Here is a 20833-nt window from a genome sequence, read left to right as displayed (position 1 = left end):
ATTTATTTTAATCAAATATAAAAAATTGCAGCCAAAATTTTGTTTTATTTTTACAAATAAGGTAACAATTTTGTGTTGGTTGTGGAATAAATAGTCAATTTTTGGCTTCATAAGGTCACTGAATCAACTGCATCTCCTTGCAACGATGTCGACATCACGACAATGGCAGCGCCCGTGCGCGTAAATCCTTGTTCGTAGGTCGTGCTCCGTTTTTCTAGGCACAATAATTGTGCCCAAGTTCATTTACGGAAATTTTATCCTTGATTCTGGTACTTGATTTGTAGTGTCTGCATCAAAAGTGCTGCCATCATGTCAGCCTTGACAACTCTAATTGGAGCTGCAGGCCGCTGCTTCAATACGTTGTGAGCAGACCTTTCAGTTGTGCCGTTTCTGCTGTTGACCAACTGCTTCCGACGATTTAGAACATTTTTTGCTAAAAGTTTTGGCGAATTTTGGCTCGAGCGAAATTTTTTTTTTGTGTCTCTTCTCAAACAGCTTACCTTGAACGCGCATGATTCGTTGCCTCGTGGTTGCACCGTGCTTGTCCGGTGAAAAACCACTCAGTTGTCAGCTCGAAGATGATCACAGGTACAATTGTGGAGATTAAATCTGTTTCATTTTTTCGTCGTTGGCCACTACTGGTAAAGGAAATGTTAGTTAATTGTGAATAAGACAGTTGGCGCTTGTGTTGTGACCTTTGTCCGTGTCTGCATTACGCCGTTTCGTTTGTGGCGTTTGCGAGCCTTAAAATGCCGTCCCTTTTCTACATCTGCCCAACTCGTAGCTGTGCCCACGATGCAGTGACGTTGCAGGCTCTCCCATCCCGTCCTTTATTCCGATCTCAACACTGCACGACGTTTTCGATCGATTGATTGAAACCAACAAAACGTTGCCGGCTAGCTGGTTCATCGCAAGGGGGAACAGCGCAAGCTACACTCGGACAAAAAGGGGAGGACGAGACACACGCAGCGCTGACTTACAACTGAAGGTTTATTTCAGACACGTCGGTAAATATACAGTAGCATCAAGGGATACAACAGCAACCTAGTTAGAAACAGTCATCGCCACCACAAAACATACAGGAAAACACAGATCATCCAGCTCCCGATAAGAACTGCAATTCTTTATCTATTAGCTGTTCTTAGCTGTTCTTATGGGTGGGTGGGTGAGAGCGGGAGGGGGGGCACTAAAATTCTTTTTTCTTCAATACGCCGGCAGTGAGGATCGCAAAATTAAGAACGTGGCGTCGAGCCTGCAAGTGCCTAGCGATCATGTTCAATATTCAGACTTAAACTGAGTTATATTACCTTGATGCCACCAATAAATACGCAGTGACTTTCTGTACTGTCCATTTTTAAACTTTCAAACCATCTTTTCTTGTGCAGGTGTACAGGGCTCTCTGCACAGTCCGGTCAGTTGCTGCAGCAGTTGATTGTGTCACCGGAGTCGCAGCAAGTCAGAGGACTTATGCGGCGTTTTTTTCCTCGTCCCAGTGAGCACAAGAGGATCACCAAGTTCGGTTTTAAGACCCGCATGTCGACCAAAAGTGGGAGAAGGATTCTGTTCCGTCGCATGCTGAAAGGGAGACATGTTTTGTCTCACTGACTGCACTTGTCATCAAAGATTTGACTCGACACCTAGAAAAGCACCATTAAAAAACCCTCATTGTAATCCAATGTCGTTTGTTCGCACAGCTGTAGCTGAATTCCTCAGTTTGTAAATAAAGAACGAGGTTAGCAAAGTATCAGTGCTTCACTCTATGGATAAAAAGACAAGCTCATTCACCAAGACGGTGCTGGATAACCACTACCAATTTCTAATGCCTGAATATTGCCACCTCATCAGTCCCATCTTTTATATATGCATTATACAAAGGTATACGGACGGGCCATGGTTTTTGCTTGCAGTTTGTGTCAGAAACTTTATACTTGTATTATTTATCAAGTTGGCATAGAAGTTGTTTTCACAAGGCACACAATTCTTTTCTAATTCATTTGGTGACCAGGCAGGTCTCTGCTAAATGTTCAGGTTACAAACATCTGCTCAGATAATAGTCCACTCATTATGCTTAGTAGTGGCAGAGCTATTAATATAGTCATGCTCAAGAAAAGCTCTTGACTAGCTTTCTGAAAAGTGATTACCCTGATAAATGCTTTCATTGAGACATGGCTCAGATAGCTTGCTGCCTTGTCTTTTAAAAAGCCTCCATGTTTTAGTCTCTGCGGCCAACAATTACTCTGGCCTCTACATTCCAAGCTCGAAATGTCAGGCAAATCGAAAGTTTTATCTTATACAATAACCTATAAGTACCGTGCGTTTGTCACTCCTACCTTAGAAGATGGATGAGTATTTTGAATTTCTGTACTCTGAATTTCTTTGAAGTACACACAATTCCAACGCCCAAACAGTCACTGCATGCTGCCTCAACTCTTGGCTTCAAAGCTAGGAGATTCATGGTGAAGGCGTTAAGTGGACAGAGCCCATTTATGGAGGTAATTGCAGCCAGACTGAGCAAGAGAGGGGACGTGAAGAACCAGCTGGCATTTGTGACTCTCCCTCTTAACTCTGCCGTCATCAGTGAATTGAGAACTTCAGCATTGCATTTGCATATGTGCTGTTGGCGGTTGGCAGACCATTTCTTTCTCACCTTAGCAGCGGCAGAAAAGATGTAATAAACAGGTGCTTTCCCAAGAGGAAGCGTACCAATATTGAAGGGCTAGACACAACTTGGCCCATCATCTCAGCAGAGAAATAATGCAGCCACTTATGAATAACCCACAGTTCACCACAAAAGCAAGGTTAGTGCCACTCGATGATTATCAAGACCTTTACACGAAACTGTCATCAAGCTTCTAAATGCTTCTAATTTTCAAGTAACAATTATTGCTCCCAGTCAGCCAATAGCTAATGAGAAGCTATGAAAAGGCTTTGGTACCAAACATCATTGCTCTCTTTCAGGAAATTCTTTCTGAACTGTGTAAATGCCAGGCTGAGCCTTTCTCTTTCACCATTTACTTCATAAAATGCCGAAACGAGGCTAAGAACAACTGGTGAGGTACTTTCATTTAGCAGCATGTCAAGATATAAAGAATTTTGGTATGAAATGCGTATGTGTAGATATATTGATTCCATTTTATTTTTGATACACACTCCCCAAGTAGCACCTCTAAGTTGCAGCAGACATACTTAATTGTTGGACTAATGCTCGATTCTGAAAAACAGCTGAGGTGTCTGTGCGTGTGTTTTGGAAAGTCGTATCATCAGCGGACGCAGTAATGAGGGAGAAGTGCACTGTTACTTGTGTCGCTGGGTTCAGACCATGTGCATTGCTGCCCCACGTTCCTCCTATATTCTGAGTGACATTACAGCTATCATCCCCCTTCTCCTTTCATGGTAACCGCCTGGGTGGTTGCTGTGGTTACAAATTTCTGATTAAACCACAGACTACTACCACTACTACTTCAACAAGGAGTGCACAAAAAGTAGGGGTGTGCAAACTTTCCAGATTTTGAATACAAATCGAACATGTTTGTAATTCAACTCGTGTTTGGCAAACTCATGTTTGGAATTTTCGAATATTCGAAAATTACTGAATACATCAAAAATTCCCCGCTGTTTCACTACACTGCATACTTCAGCGCAATGCAATACGCAGTGTGAAGCATTCTCAAAATGTGATGGGGCTGTTTTGTAAGAGGTACCTGACCGGCCCTTCTGTGAAGAGGGCTTTCCAGACTTTGCGCAAAGCAAAACACTTGACAAAACTGGTAAGTAACGTCCTCCTCACTTAGGTTTCTTCTCAAATGCAGACAACCATCATGCAGGTGTTCAAGAGATAAAGTTACTGTGATGAAATTGGTTCTCGGTAGTTTTTTCAGATTCAGTCTATAATTCCATCTTACGGTCAACCCATTTTCATGCAGGTTCTTCCTGTGCAAAACAGTATGTGGAATCGTATGTAAAATTAATACAGGATTATTTTTCAGTTGGGTATACACGTCTGTAGAATTCTCATTTAATTTTATTTTCAAATACCCATGTGAATTCCAAAATAATTAAGACAAACAGTGTTTCCTATTTTTAATTTTTTATTTTATTTTTACTGATTAGATACTTTTCGAAGGCATTTCATCCCCATATTGGTGTTCAAAAACTCCAATATTTGCACTTCCTAGCAAAAAAGTAATGCCCCTTCATTTTTTTTTTTAACACTCCTCGTTCAAAATTCGTGAAACTAGCAAAGTATTCTGTCGAACCAAGATTATTTTTCAATGTAAGCACCGCCAACTTTTATGTCCCTGTACGCAGTTGAACAAGAGTCGCATGCCTTCTTACCATTTTCCCCCTCTGGTGCAGCTGTCTTCACGGTGAAAATGACTCTGTTTTCAAGTTGCACAAAAAGACGGAAATCAGACAAGTCAGGACTGCAAGGATGATAGGAGTGTGCAGTACATTCCAGCCAAATCTGGCCATTGCTTTTTTTGTTTTCAGTCTGGTGCAAGGTTGGGTGTTATTGCCTGCTATACCTGGCCCTGGAATGCCATCAAGAGCCTGAGGGTGCTCTTGCTCACTGGTAGTGCTATGTCATACATGTTGATAGCGATTACACTGAAAAGTAATATAGTTCCAATGGATAAGTTTTCGTGAATTTTTAATGATTATTGCTTCACACACACACACACACACACACACACACACACACACACACACACACACACACACACACACACACACACACACACACACACACACACACACACACACACACACACACACACACACACACACACACACACACACACACACACACACACACACACACACACACACACACACACACACACACACACACACACACACACACACACACACACACACACACACACACACACACACACACACACACACACACACACACACACACACACACACACACACACACACACACACACACACACACACACACACACACACACACACACACACACACACACACACACACACACACACACACACACACACACACACACACACACACACACACACACACACACACACACACACACACACACACACACACACACACACACACACACACACACACACACACACACACACACACACACACAAAAGAAAAACGATGTACATTATTTTCTGGAAATCTCTTGTACTGTGCTGCGCAAAAGTGGAGAGACCGCATGAGCTGCTGTGACTGCTATTTAAATATGGGCGTCTAATAAAACTACTCGGGAAGCGGGCAAGTTATATCATGGGGGTTACCATATGCAAACCTGAAAACAGCCACTGCGTCGCCAGGAAACGCTGGCATGCAATTTTGTCAAACTGCATGGTCTCTCCACTTTTGCGCAGCACCTTACATCCTCGTTGCTGATGCTCAACCCAGTGGACATTTGTCTAGCAACAAAAGACTCGTTTCGCTGAGATAGTTGAGTTCAAAAATCTTGCCATTCAATTCAAACTCATGATGCCCTTCCGAGATTTGTGCCCAAAAGTCTGTGTCTAGGCACACATTTTAGTTGCTAAAGTGGTTGTTGATGGCAACACCAGCAATTTATTAATCTGTGCTTTCTAGCTCAAGAAAAGTTTTGGTAAGAGTGGCTTCTATGTGATTAAATTGCTGTACCCTATCTATACATGCCAATTTGTCTTCAGTGTACCCCTGCAGCAGCTATTACTGCAAAATTGCATGGTAAAAAGTAGAAGCTCTGGCTGCACCTTTCTGGAGTGAAGTGGTTCAGATGTCTGAAATTTACACTTAACTGTCATGTACTCTGCACCTCGCATGATCACATGCAAAATCACAAGGTATTTAAACAAAAAAAGCTAGGTAACTTTTCCAATCATTTTGCCTGCAAAGACTTTTGTGGAACATTATTTACCTATTCAGTTCTGTTTGGCTGAGTAGGTTCATAACCTATCCTAGGTGAGCAACAGTGAGTGGTCTGGTTACTGTTACTTTATGAAAACACACTGTTGACACACATGACAGTGTTTCTATGGTCCATGATAAGCATGCCTCTTTGGCCAGTCTTGGGAAGCTCTACACCCAGGTCAGACAGTAGCAACAGTGTTGAGACAGTTGGCAAATCTGAATTTCCCAGCAAATAAACTGTGTGTGTGAAGACATATCTTCTGGTGTACGCTTTGTACAAACGCTGAAATGCTACCAGACAGGCACTGTAACTAGCACCAATGTTGCTTTTTTGAGGCTGTGCTTGCAAGGCTGTAGAATTGGACTGCTCACCACTGTCTTTTGCTGCAGCATGTTTTTGCTTCCACTGCTGGTGTTAAGTGCTGTACCCGCACTATATGCCAACATGTCACTCATATCTTCGATAAAAGCTTTCTGCCTTTCCTTTACTCAACACGTTTGCAGAATGGAATGTGAATCGGAAGGTTCTGTTCGTTCACTGCATATGCGCACAGTCACCTAGGGGTCAGCACCAGCATTTCCTTACTCACTGCAGATTTTGAACTCTGCACAGTACAACTTAATTGCATTACAACATAATACAGCAACTTTGAGGCCTTTATATGGGCTGCACTGCATGGGTGAGTGTGTATGCAATTTTAAACATCCTAAAGTTTGACATAGGCTATGAAGGATGATGCAGCGAAGGGCTTATTGATCATCTCCCATATTTTATGTGTTTTTGTTGAATTGCGGCTGCCACAGCTAGGACATGCGCCAGCCAGCTGTCACAGAGTTTCTTTGATCAGACTCGGCACAAAAGTTAAGGTGATGGCTGTCTTGTAAATGCATTACACAGTACACACTCAGCATTAATCTTTTGTGAAGTGTGGGCGCCAAGCAACCCAATACGAGTTTGTACTCACATGCAAGCGAAATGTGTCAAGTTCTCGTCCAATTCTGCATATTCGAAACCATTTTCTCTCTTCCACAGTGAGAAGAGTAATTTAAATCAAACAATGCGGACAAACTGCAGAAAAGCAGGACAAAGTTATATTTTTTGAGCCAAATTTTTTATAATGCAGTCTCATGACTGTCTTAAGAACAAACTATATTCAAGTAATATTTGTACAGAGGCTGATAAAAGAATTCAAGGCACTGGGGCTGATGAAGCATATGTTGACCTCATAAGGAAGGAGCAGACTGGCTGTTGGATACTGGCTCAGTTTCTCGTGCGGCATAGCGCGTTCCATCAAACTGGCGCAGGTGGATCTGGAAGAAAAAAAATTCCAGGAGGAAAAACATTTTACAAAAGCTTTTTGAATATGTTGCCAACCATTAAAATGCTATTCTATTATTTGCTTTCACATGCCAGACACAAGCTCATACACAAGTTCACCATGCCAGACTATACTCACTGCAGGGCAAAGACCTCTTCCGTACTCCTCCACTGAACCCGGTCCTGTGCTAGCTGCATCCACTTGACCCCTGCAAACTTCTTAAACTCATCTGCCCACCTAACTTTCTGCCACCCCCTGCTATGCTTCTCTTCCCTTGGAATACAATTTGTTACCCTAAGCGACCACCGGTTGTCCTCTCTATGCACTACACACCCTGCGATGCCCATTTCTTCTTCTTGATTTCCACTAGAATGTCAGTAACTTGAGTTATTTCTCTGACCCACTCTGTGCGCTTCCTATCTCTTAATGTTACCCCTATCATTTTTTTTTCCATAGTCCGCTGCGTTGTCCTCAACTTAAGTAGTACCCTCTTGGTTAGCCTCCATGTTTCAGCCCTATAGGTGAGTACAGGTAAGATGCAACTGTTTTACTTTCCTGTTGAGCGATACCGGTAAGCTGCTAGTCATAACTTGCAAATACTTGCCAAATGCGCTCCATCCTAGTCTTATTCTCCTAGTTATTTCCCTTTCATGGTCTGGATCTGCAATTTCCCTTTTCCCTCTTATGGTCTGGATCTGCGGTTACTACCTGCCCTAAGTAGACATATTCGCTTACCACTTACAGTGCTTCGCTACCTATTGTGAACTGCTGTTCCTTCCCGAGGCTGTTAAACATTACCTTAGTCTTCTGCGTATTGATTTTTAAGCCTAGCTACCTTTCTGCTATTCTTGTCTAGGTCATTAATCATTCTTTGCAGTTCGTCCCCTGAGTTACTTTGCAAGGCAATGTCATCAGCGAATCGCAGATTACTGAGGTATTCTCCATCTACCCTTATCCCTAACTGCTCCCATTCCAAGTCTCTTACTTCCTCTAAGCAAGCTGTGAATAGTACTGGGGAGATCATGTCTACTTGCCAAACAACTTTCTTTATGGAAATTTCGTTACTTTCTTTATGCAGAACTATAGTTGCAGTGCAGTCACTATAGATATCTTCCAGTACTTTTATATGCGGCTTGTCTACACCCTGATTTCGCTATGCCTGTATGACTGCCAAGGTTTCTACAGAGTCAAGTGCTTTTTTTGTGATCAATGAATGCTATGTATAAAGGCTGGTTATATTCCGAGAATTTTTCTATCACCTGATTGATGGTATGGATATGACCAATTAAAGTGCCCTTTCCGAATTAAAGTGCCGTTTCCTGCTTGATCTTTTGCCTGACTGAAGTCTTAAGATTATCCCGATCCTGTTAGCGATTACCATAGTAAGCACTTTATAAGTAACAGATGGTCAGCCGACTGGCCTGTAATTTTTCAACTCCTCAGCTACCCATTTCTTATGAATTAAGATAATATTAGTGTTCTTCCATGACTCTGATACCGTCAATGACACCAGTCAATGCATATACAGGGTGGCCAGTTTTTCTAGCACAATATCCCCCCCTCGTCCTTCAACAAATCTGTAGTTACCTGGTCCTCCCCAGCTACTTTCCCCCTTTTCATGCTTCCTAAAGTTTTCACCTCATCCTTCGTCACTGGCGGAACGTCTGACTGCTTTTCACTACTGCCTATCTCATTATTGTCCCGACTACTTTGGCTACTATACAGATCAATATAGAACTTCTCAACTACTTTGACAATCTTGCCCACATTCGTGATGACATTGCCCGCCTTGTCCCTTAGTGCATAAAACCGATTTTTGCCTATGCCCAATTTTCTCTTCACGGCTTTAAGGCTACCCTCATTCTTCAGAGCATGCTCAATTTCCCCATGTTATACTTCCTTATGTCGGCCACTTTATGCTTATTGATTAGCTTTAATATCTCTATATCAAAGGAGTGCGTTTCCGATGTGTTCACCAGATAGGTTGCACATCGAACCTGTTTGTGCAATTCCATCACCACACAGATATATTTTTTTTTATAAACCAGTGAGGAATGGTGGGACACTGGGATTCCAACCACAGTTCTCTTTCACGTGAGGCGGATGTTCTACCTCTACGCCAATGCAGCTAAGCATCAACTACTTGATCAATTTACTGTGCATGTATCAGCATGTGCTGCTTTGAGTACGCATATTCATTGACAGTGACACTTCACTGCATGCGGTTATCTAAACTAGTACTAGTATTTGGCCCTGCACCTAGAAAGAACTTTTTACATGCACCAAGCTTCAATATACACAACATAACACTAAGTGTTTACAGCATTGGGAATTGTTTGACAAAGTGCAAGAGTTGAACAGCTGTGAGTGAAAGTAAAGCAGCTACATAACATTAATTTATTTTTGCTTTGCTTGACAGCGCTTAGAATATTGAAAGTCTTGATACAGTCCTTTCTTTTTCATAGCTAGAAGAGTGTTTTGATCTTTTATGCTTAGATTTGTGGTCATTCTAATGGTGTCCGGGCTCTGGCCTCAGAGCCGAAAGCCACGCCGCACCCGTGGCAGGGAAGCAGGGAAGAACGACACATTGAGGTATACATAGCCAGTGGGCAAAGCTGCTTATCGTGAATTCCTCATTTCCATTCTCGGCCATAGTAGCATCTGCGCGCTCTGACGTCGCGGTGCCGTGTCTCTTCCTCCGCTGCCGAGGTTATCTGTCGAGTTGAGCGGGGACGGCGAAGGACGGTTGCCCGGTCTGCTACATCAGTCAGTCTCACCCCTGCCCTCTCGTAGTGCTTCAAAGCAAAGGAGGCCAGGAGGAGGGTGTTCGCCATGCCGTGCAGGCAATAGAAATGTCGAACATATTTTGGGGATTCAATATTTCCCTTGCCCGCAGGATGTGGCGAACACCCTCCTCTCATTCTCAAGGGGTGTTCTCCTCCTGGACTCCTTCCCTCGGAGATACTGAGGAGAGGGCGGGAGTGAAAGGGACAGGCGCAGCGTACCAAGTGGCCCTCCTTCGCTCTCCCCGCTCACTTCGATGGACAGCCTCGGTAGCGGAGGAAAAGAGAGACGATTCCGCAACATTGGAGCACGTCGATACTGCTACGACCATCTGAGGAAGAAAAGTGAGAACTCCCAATAAACAACTTGGCCCACTGGCTGTGCCTCAGTGTGTTGTTCTTCACGACCATGACAGTGGCCCGAGCTAGCGGCACGGCTTTCAGCTCAGAGCAGAGTCCGGGCACCATTAGAACCACCACAAAATGGCGCACCAACGTGGGGCTCCATTGGCAGTGCAGTTGGGGAGGCTAGCTCAGGAAAAATGGTGGAATTCCAAGCAGTACGTCATCTGATCAGTCCGCTGGGAGATCCAGGCTAGTATGCGAAGCATAGCCAGATGGCAGAGGCTTCCCACTGCCACTCCGATACGCCTCAAGTGACACCGCAGGTGCAGTCTGCCGAACCAGTCATTCCTGAGCTACTTGTCAAGCTACTGCCAGTTGCTGACACTACCCGTTACACCCGCTCGGGAAAGACGGCCAACTGGCCCAGCTAACAAAGTTGCCATTTGTCCGTCTCCACCCAGAACCGCAGATGTGTCAAGTCCGTTTGCCAGCTGGCTCAAAACAACGTGCACAGTCTGTATGGCGGAAAATGCGGGTGAGAACGCCGCCAAAGTGCACTGAGCCCAGGTTCAAAGTTGAGCGGATCAGAAGAGTCGAGAGCCAAGTTGACTGGAGCGACTTTGCATGGATATGAGACTCCTTTGTCATCATATAAGAAAAAAAAAAAAAAACAAGCATGATGTGCACAAAGATGCTACATGGTATACTTGATTGAACTGGAAACCAGTATGCAACCTGTAGTATGCATAATGAAAATGAGTATCAAAATTTAATTAATGAATTTATTTGTAGCTGGTAACTAAAAATAACATGATGGCTAGTAAAGCTCCGCTAATTTAGATTTTAAAAGACCTGCTCCAATTACCTGAAGGGAACTTCAACATTTCTCTAGGCCCACAAAAATAAAAAATAAAAATGGAACTTAAAATTCTATGAAGCCTTGTAGGAGGCTCCATGACAGAAGCACCGGAATCCCATTGTTTTGCCCTGGTGGAAGGACAGTGGAGATGAGCGAGGTCACTCGCATTCAGAAGTTCAGTTCACAAGCAGTCAGATGCCGTTCGAAAAGGGAGTGTGAATATGTGATCGCAGATGCAATATCAATACAAGCAGCTGTGCACCAAATTTGCAGAAGCTCCTCACACTGGGGAGCACCCTGTTGCGGAAGCCTCCACAGCACGTGCATCTCGTAACAGTAGGGATGCCCCCTCAAGGATGTGTTCAGCAGTTAAGTTCCTGTTATAGGTTAAAATTTGAGAGACAAGGGTCACTTTTTGTCATAAGAATGTTGCAAGTCTTAATGAAGAGACAGAACCTCTGAACAATTCAGGCCAAATTGCACTGTGAAGCCACTTGTAGTTTGGTTGGCGTTGATTAAATCTAGTTTGGCTGGTAATGCTATGAGTGAGTTGGAGACTTCCTGCCGGTCTTTGATAAAGCTTTGATACAAAACATTAGGCTAGACATTGACGCCTCAGTTGAGGGCTGTAAAGCCATTATTCAGAGCAAAGGAGCAAGCGCTGAGATTGGGTATAAAGCTGCTCCAGGGTGCCACAAAGCTCATGGCAGGTGTTGAAGACAAGCATGGCAATTGTGCGAGAGTATGGCAAGTGCCAATGGGAATGCAAACAGCAGCCACAGTACACACGCTACAAGTGAGATGGCTAGCTATGACTGAGTGCACACAGACATTGACTTTCAGGATGAAGACATGGTCCTCAAGCGCAACTACGCATTCAGTGATGTGACCATGCGATCGTGACGGATCGTGCGCCCAGATGGGTTGGGCAGTAAGAGGCTGCTGAGATGCTTTCACGGCTGCAAGCTGAACGACCAAGGTCAGATAGGCAGACCCATGCCAACAGTACTTTCCAGAGAAAGTGGCTGTGGAAAAGGAAAAAGCATGGACTGAACGGCGCGGAGGCTAGCAGATTCCAGAGAGGTCTCTACGGGAATCGCTGCAACACCTGAAGCCAGCTAACTTGCTGTGATAATAGAAAAATGCCAAACACTTGAGATCACCCAAAAAGCGGCTCTGTTGCACCCACAGCCAGTGATATTGCTGAAAGATTGTTAAATGTTGTGCATGTGGGATCATGCACACAGCTACTCCGTGGGCATCACTACAATGCCCCCAGCCAGCCAGATTGCTGAAACAAGGGGGAGTGCTCCGAGCATGAGATCATGCACACAGCAGCGTCGGCGGTGCCGGCTGCCTATGCAGCTCGAGCTGACGACGGAGAAACGGCAGACACTCAAGCTCGCGTGAAAGTGGTTCTAATGCGAGGAGATCTTCATGACTCGAGACACAATACAGTAGAGTCACTTTATAGTAAAGTCACTGGGACCACCAAAAATCTTTACTATATCAGGGTCTTTGCTATATCAGTTGTTGGTGATGACATGGTCCTGTGATGCTGTCTGGTAGTTAAGTCGGCACTTACTGAACATGTATTGCTGCTTAATAATAATAGAAAAAAACGCTCTGAAATACCTTTCACCTTATCACCTCTTAGTGCAATTTTTTTCAGTTATAAAAATTTTTTACATCTTGTGGAAGTACCTCTTAAGCATGAGGACAATGTGGCTACGAATACAACCAAGTTTGATTTCATGTGAAAACCAAGGCCTTGCATGAACACTGTACCACTTTTTGCTGCTTCTGTCTTTTAAAAGGTAATGATAAATGCCTGTGGCAATCAACTGCTGCAAGACCACACAAGTGGCGCCTCCACTTCTTTCCTCCACTACCTCATGCTTCGTGCTGCACAGTGCTGTGAATGTTTGCCCGTTTCTTCCCCTTCCCTATTCTTTTCGGCACTTTACTACAGTCCACGCCGCCTCCTTTGTATGCTTGTAGACAGCTTTACTTTTTTTTTTCTTCTTACGCGCTGCATGCTTTCCCTCACGGCTTCGAGGCCTCCGTAAAGCAGGCTTCTCCTGAGTGCTGATAAGTCTGGTGGTAAAGCCACCTAAGAGAACACACTGTGTTTTTTCTGTTTTCAAATACAAAAAATCTTTGCCTCACGATTCTGAGTAGTGCGCGGGCGGCGATGTCATAACGTGGGAGTCACCGCCGCGGCCAGGCGCACTTTACTATAACCGATGTTTACCAAAATTGTTTTTACTATAAAAGGGGGGAAATTTACAGTTGCCTATGAAAGATGATCTGGGACTTCAGTCTCACTTTACTATAAAGAGTTTTTACTATAGCGGGATTTATCTGATATCGGTGAGTTTGCCAAATGCCAACATTGCCGACCACCAAGCTGGACACTGCGAAATGTCTCATGCAAAAAAACCTCGGCCCTGTGTAGATACGCAGGCCTGTGTTGTTCTTCTATGCAAAGCTCTGCAAGAAGCCTGGTGCATGAAGGGACGGAGCCTGCTGCCCTGATTTACGACCTGTGGGGCGTCGGTACAGCCTGTGACCGAGTGGCAGGCCAGCGGACTGATGCCGCAACATTGGAACGCGTGAATGCTGCTACGACCGGGGAAGAAAATTGGGAACTCCCAACAAGGAGCTTGGCCTGTTGGCCATGTATGCCTTGGTGTGTTGTTCTTCCCACCCATGAATATGGCCCGAGCTAGCGGCGTGGCGTTTAGCTCCGAGAACGGAGCCTACGCCATGAGGACCTCCGCAATTCCCACCAAGATATGTGACGATGAGACCTCTTCTCTTGTTGAAGAAAAGCAGCAGTTGGTCTTTAGTAATGCCACACCAGCCAACCCGATCTAACAGGAGCCACAAAAGTGCAAGTGCACACACATGCATGCGTAGACAGACACACGCAACCAAGGTGACAACAGCTGATGGACTCTTAAAATGCACAGAACCACTGCGAATTTCTAATGCAGTCAGAGGAAGAGAAACCCTGTGCATAACAGATCTGCATCCATGTGTAAACGCCACTTCTACCAATACCAAACTTGTGTCCAACCGCTACTGAGGTGTAGAATGCACTCACCTGAAGGTGCATGGTGAACTCATCGCTGCGACTCAAAAATGGAAAGTTGCCTCCCCGTTTTAGGTGGGCCCTTTTGGCATGTGGATAGAGCTTGTATAGTTCCTCCTTGACTTCTTGCTTCAACGCGCTTGAGTCAAAGACCTGTGCATGCAGACAAAAAACGCAATGGCTGAGATTCATTAGGTATCATCACTATTGTCTCGCAGCCTGGCCACTTCCAACTGTTCATGGAATACACATGTGGATACCGTAGTTGCAAAAGCCGCCAGGACCTTAAACTTTATACAGCGAAATCTGAAACACGTGCCGCCTTGTTTGAAATCAATAGCCTACTTAACCTACGTTCGACCACTGCTCGAATACGCTTGTGCCGTATGGGACCCTTGGCAAATAACACTCAGCAATAAAACTGAAAACATTCAAAATAGAGCAGCAAGGTTTGTCCTTTGTCGGTACTCGAGAACTGATAGCTGCACCGTCATGAAAAATGAATTAGGATGGGAAACCCTCTCCTCTCGAAGAAGGAAATTAAGACTTAAACTGTTGTACCAAATTTACCACAACAAAACAGGCATTCGAAAGGAAATATACTTACATAGGCCACATTATGTTTCTGCTCGTACAGATCATTGTTTTAAAATTTTGGAATACAGTGCCAGAACTAACATGTATGCCAGTTCCTTTTTTGTTCGATCCATCAGTGAATGGAATCGGCTTTCAAGTCATCAAGTGTGCTCCATAAATGAAGATGTGTTTTTTTCCACTCTGTAACCCCCCTGCTGTAGCGCCCTCGGGCTATGCGGGGTATTCATTGAATAAAGAATGTAGGTCTTTCCCATTTATCTACAATTAGCCTGTCTTGTGCCAGCTATGATCACTCTGTGCCTGCAAATTTCCTCATTTTATCATCCAATCTCACATTGTCCTGTCCCACACCACTGTTTCCATCCCCTGAAAGCTACTTTGCTATCATAATGAACCATCAGTTATTCATTCTTCTCATTACATGCATGTCCTCTAGGTCCACTTTCTACACTTACGTGGATATTAAAAACCTGCTCAGGGAAACTGAAATAGATTTGGACAATAGGACGAGATTCAGAAGTTTGATTGTACGAAGTTTGTAGGGAAAGCCTGTCAAGTAGTTTTGCACTAGCAATTAAAATGACGTATTCATGAAATTAACCATGACAAAACTCAAATTACTCCTCAGTGTTTTGAAGGAGTCATGTTACCGCTGTTGGATTTACCAGATCTGCTGCCTCTGCCTACATGCTGCCATTCATCATGTGATGCTGCAAAACAATACACTAGATAGCATTGGCTTCTTTCTCTCACGGAACAGTTTCTTCATTGGAAATGGAGCGTCGCTAACAATTACATCATTGGGGACCCTGCACAGTGCTGTGAACTGTGTAGAAATCTAAATGTTAACACCACTTTATTTGAAGACTATGCCACCATTTCACATGCTAGGACAAAAAAGACCTTGCATTCTTCACCTGCAATCTTCATAGTATGTTGGTCCCATTTAAGCCTTTCACATTCCAATACCTTTTCAGCTGTCCTTGAACCCGAACCCACACTGCTCTTTTTGCCTGGCATGGATAAATTTCTGCCTGGCTGAATGAAGACAGCCGAAAGTAATGAAATGTGGCAATGCTGAAAGCATAGAGGCTAACACACAGAATATCAGGCATTTAGCTTTAGTACTTTCATACTTTTATGTCAGATACAAGAGAACACATCTATAGCAAAGTCACTCGGACCAGCAAAAATCATCACCATATCAGTGCCTTAACTATATCAGTTGTTGGTGATGGCATGGCCCCGAAGTTGCTGTCTTTAATAACTGCTTGCTGAATACGTAACGTTGAATTCTAAACAAACACTCAGAAATGCCTTCCATCCTGCTCTCATTGTGACATTACATGGAGGTTTCTTTCTTTCGCGATCACATTTTCAATTTTGTTTATGTTATATGGAAGTGCAAGACCTTGAAGCCGTTGATTATTGCATAATCTTCATTTGACCTGCACTGCGGTCTGTATTTGCAAAACGGCTCACTGTCCACGATAGCATTTGTAGAGAGAATTATTACCGGGCACATAGTGCTTTTAATTGCGCATTTTCTTGTCTTGTATTTCACGAATTTATCTTGCTGAATTTTTTTTTTGTGTGTGTTTTTTTCTTTCGCTCCTTTTTTTCTCCCCTAAGCGTGTTCATTTTTTTTTTCTCTACCATACCATTTTCTTCCACGCTCTGCCGCCACTTGCATTCTCCTCTTCAGGGTTTCCATCAAGAAATGAATCAACATAGATAGATAGCTGAACCCTTTCAAATGACATTTGCCTAAATCTATTGCGTCACTGCATGCCTTTGTCATTTTCAAGCCAGTCATCACTTACAGGCTTTACAGGCTTTTCGTATCCAGTTCATTATTTTTTTTTACGCTTCGTTTTTTCCTTCTTTTTAGCTCTTTTTTAGCCAGTTCCGCTAGGTCTAAGCGTTCGAGGCTGGCTTTGTTTTACATTTTCCACACTACAATTACGAAACGCTTCCATAATTCCTGATGTTTCCTTGAATCAAGCGTGTTTGCGCATGAAATGCTTTTTGCTTAAATTCTCAGCAAACTAAAGCGAACCCATTTAGAAACCGCGGCTAAGTTGTAGCAGGACATAAGCTTATACAAAACATCGTGAAAATTTACTTCCAAAGCAGTATACCGAAAAAATTTTTTCCAATGTTTACAATCAGCTAAGTAACGCACTAAACTCGGCGGAATCTGTCACTGTCCTGCTGCTAGTTTTTGGTATAGGCTAGGGCACAGTAACATATTAAGGCCTAGGTAATTTGTGGCAATTTAAGCCAACCAGCAATCATAATGGGTAACTGACGGTGGTAATGCAGATAGTATTGTTTATGTGATGATCCATGACATTAGCATGGTTCTGTGACCAGATATAATGCGAAGGGCTCTGTATAACAATTGTCACTGTGAAACTATCATACTACAGTCCAGAATAGGATTTTAAGTACTATTGGTGCTGCAAACAAAGAATCTTCGTCTCCCGATACATTAGACTGCTCTAGAATCTTCGCAGCCTTTCAAGCTGTGTGTTCTAACCGGTGCCTCTCACTCTTATTCAAAATCTTCATCCTTCTGTAGCAAAAGCTACACTACGTTACCCTTCACGCATTTTGCGATGCCTGAAAAGAGCAGCAGTGCGCATGCGCCAAGACACGTTTTCGCAACAGGAGGGCTGCGTGTTCTGCCACTGGCTGCACTCACTACACAGGAGGAGGAGGAGGAGGAGGGTAGCAGCATCCCAGCAGATGCACGCGTCAGCGCTGAGAGGAGAATGCACTGCATGTGTGTGTGCTGCCACAGAGAGCTGACCGAGTGGAGCATGAAAGCGTCTTCCAGCATCGCATGCTCACGGCATGAAAGTGGATTCTGCGTAGAATGCCGGTGAACTTTGATACATTCAACGGAATGCTGGTTGTATTCGATGCAACTCTCGGTCGCCCGCAGCCAAAGCTTTCGCTCCACATTCGGTTAACCAGCATTGAACCTCTCAAACTTTTTTTCATTCATTCTGCTCTTCAAACCTTTGCTAAGGCAGCTAAAAATCGAAAAAACGCTTTTCAGGAGACAAAAACAAAGGCAGTGAAAGGCGCTGCACAGAGCAACATGTAAATCCCCAGGAAGGGCTAAGAATGTTGAGAATGCTGTTAAGTTAAGAGACGCAGAAGCTCCTGAACTCACAAAAGCAAACTATGCACTCTGCTTAACTCATAGAACAGAAGCATGTGGGCCAAGGTCACTAAAAAAGCACAAGGATAATATGCAAGGGTGAATTCCAATGCCTATAGCCAACCTAGCCATGCCACGCCCTTCGGGCAATCCATTTCATGCTCATTTAGTCTCAAGGAGGGAATAGGATATTATTATTTTATTGATGGAAACTGTGCAAGCGATTGTTCAATGTTTAACTGCTTCTCTCAATAAATTCTTACTTTCTTTTTAACACGCCTTGCGTTTTGTCTCTATTGTAACAAAGCAGTCATGGCCGAGATCAAACCTGCATCCTCGCGATAAGTAACTGATTGCCTATCTACCTATTGAGCCACGGGGCCAGGATTTAGTTATAAATTCATTTTTGCTAAGTCATTCTTTGTCATTATCAGTTTTGCAAAGTCGCCCCCCCCCCCCCCTTTTTTTAAGTGGGAGGGGGGTACCTTTTGTGGGAGCCCCCTTCCAGCCTCTCTCCCCTAAAAGTGGAGAGGAGATTTCCCTTTCTTCACTTTGCCACCTGCCACCAGGTGGTTCTTCTATGCACTATTTCAAACATCAGCTTTTCTCAATTTTCTTAGATAAAGACATTTGGAAAACTGCGCTGGCACGGAGCACTGTGGAGTGGGCCCAAAAGATCGCCTATAATATGACGTTAGCTACTCTCAAAAGGACCGCAGAGCTCCTCCACTGCTGCTGTGGTGGATGATTAAGGCGGAAATTTTAAATGCAACTTACCATTTTCTTTCAGCAACGCAACGGAAAATAAAACTGTGTTTGCGTTTTTAAACACACTTTTGCAACCATATGAAAGCCACCGCGTCTACTGATGCGTCTGAAGCAAGGAGATTGCAGACACGGCTCTAACGCTGCTGCCTGCCTGCTTGAGATACGTCTGCAAACGTAGTGGCTTAAAACAAACTTAATTTGTTTAAAAACACAAACATGGTTTTATTTTCCGTTGTGTTGCTGAAAGAATAGGGTAAGTAGCATTTAAAATTTCCATCTTAATCAACCACCATAGCTGGGGTGGAGGGGCGCTGCGGTTGTTTTGAGATTAGTTGACGTCATATAGCCGATCGTTTTAGCTCACTCCGCACCGCGCAGTTTTCCAACTGTCGCTCATCTAAAAACATCCGCTTTTCTTCGTGGTGGAGCTCCTAAAATGCATTAAAAAAGCAAGCAGTGAATACTGCAATCTCATAGGTTATATAGATAACACAAGACATACCCCGAAATGGAAGGAAATTTTTGAGAAATATTACATCAATAATTGTGATGGGAATTCCATCCAAGTACTGAGGCTCCACATACGAGTTGATGCAATTCAGTGTCAAACGTGCGGCCAGCTCGGACTGCGACAAACTTTCCAGCTGAAAAAAAAATAATAAAAAAAGAGAAGGTTGAAATTGGCAAAGTGAGTCAAACTAAGGGTGGGGTGATTGGATGTGAGATACAGTAAATATTTTGCAGTCAATCTAAGTGCCATATATCACACAAACTCAGCCAATCTAATGGTATACTTGATTACGAGGAAAGGAAAGGTGCAATGACAATCTTGTTCATATTGAACACCTGAACCACCCTACGAGCAAGGAAATGAAGGATAAGGCAAAGACAAAAAAAAAAAAGAGGGAGAGTTGTATGTATTCAAGAAATTGATATTCGGAATTTGACTGTTCGAAAATTCTTGAATACACTGGAAATATTCGAATTAACCGTAGTTTTACCACACTGCATGCTTCACTGCAATGCTAGACCGCATGGGCTGTGCAATGAAGCATGGAGCATTCACAAAACACGACATGGCTATTTTATGAAGGGGGGTACCTCTCCTTTTGAGAAGCGGGCCTTCCCAACTGTGTTTGCAAAGCACCTGATTTCACTTTGGTTTCATCTCAAATAAAGACAATCATCACGCAGGTGTTCATAAGATAAAATTACTATGATTCAATGTTTTTTGCCAGTTTTGTAAGGGGCATTTGATGGACATTCTGCTTTCAGTAGTGATATGACAGCTCCACTCAGTTTCATACAGGTCTTCCTAGTACAGAAACCCAGTTTACAGAATTCTGTAAAAATTGATACTAGATTTTTCAGCCGAGTATGCACTTTTGTGTAATCCTAGAAATTTGTTCGCAAATACATGTGAATTCTGAAATAAACAAGAAGACCAATCTTTACTATATTTTATTCCCCCTTTTTTGTGTGCGTTTGATACATTTTTTTTTTTTCGATATTTGCTGTTCGGAAGTATTTTTTTCAGATATATTCGCAATTGAAGATTTCAATATTTGCACGCCCTTATACATGACAGATAAAAGCCAATTAGACAAACATTTTTCTGTTTGAAAGAAGCAAGCAAAAACCTAATTTGAGTGCACAGCTGTTGCCATGCTGGAACTTTATTACAGCCCATGCTTTATTATATTTAACTCTGTGCATACAAGGCAAGTTATCACATCTGTTTCAATTCAATAAACATGAGATTATTCATAGGATGCAATGCTCCCAGAATCATTAGCTGTCACAATAGCAGCTGTGTAAACAGGATATATTATGTTACGTCCACTGAATGTGACTGCCCATTGTGATTTTTATCTTTTTAGTATGACATCTGCTGACAGTGCTTGCTGGCTTCCCTGCTGTCAAGATTACACTGTTCTGCAAGTAAAAGTGGAAACCTTCACTGCCTAAGTGATGTAAACAACAACAAATTCCAAATATGA

The 20833-nt window shown here is 43.3% G+C and overlaps 2 protein-coding genes across 3 annotated transcripts in view; one reads left to right on the top strand and one right to left on the bottom strand.

The window, feature by feature from the left end:
* The first annotated feature begins 126 nt into the window (after window positions 1-126).
* mRpL34 (mitochondrial ribosomal protein L34) lies at window positions 127-1744 on the top strand. Its single transcript, XM_084593270.1, has 2 exons — window positions 127-362; window positions 1386-1744. The coding sequence occupies exons 1-2, from the start codon at window positions 310-312 to the stop codon at window positions 1603-1605; spliced, it is 273 nt and encodes a 90-aa protein (XP_084449396.1). The 5' UTR covers window positions 127-309; the 3' UTR covers window positions 1606-1744.
* A 5219-nt stretch (window positions 1745-6963) lies between these two features.
* Window positions 6964-20833, bottom strand: part of LOC146197970 (maspardin-like) — a 36269-nt gene continuing 22399 nt past the window's right edge. The window contains exons 6-8 of one of the 2 annotated variants that reach the window (XM_084593261.1): window positions 19370-19477; window positions 14309-14449; window positions 6964-7204 (exon numbers count right to left, since the gene is read on the bottom strand). In XM_084593261.1, coding sequence (XP_084449387.1) covers window positions 7118-7204; window positions 14309-14449; window positions 19370-19477 — 336 coding nt within the window. In that variant the 3' untranslated portion in view covers window positions 6964-7117. Of the gene's footprint in view, window positions 7205-14308; window positions 14450-19335; window positions 19478-20833 lie in introns of those variants that run through there. The other variant, XM_084593262.1, reaches the window with a different exon arrangement.

Source organism: Amblyomma maculatum, chromosome 2 (assembly GCF_055883805.1).
Source record: "Amblyomma maculatum isolate TAMU_Amacu chromosome 2, ASM5588380v1, whole genome shotgun sequence".
NCBI lineage: Eukaryota > Metazoa > Arthropoda > Arachnida > Ixodida > Ixodidae > Amblyomma > Amblyomma maculatum.
This window is presented reverse-complemented; position numbering and strand designations above follow the sequence as displayed.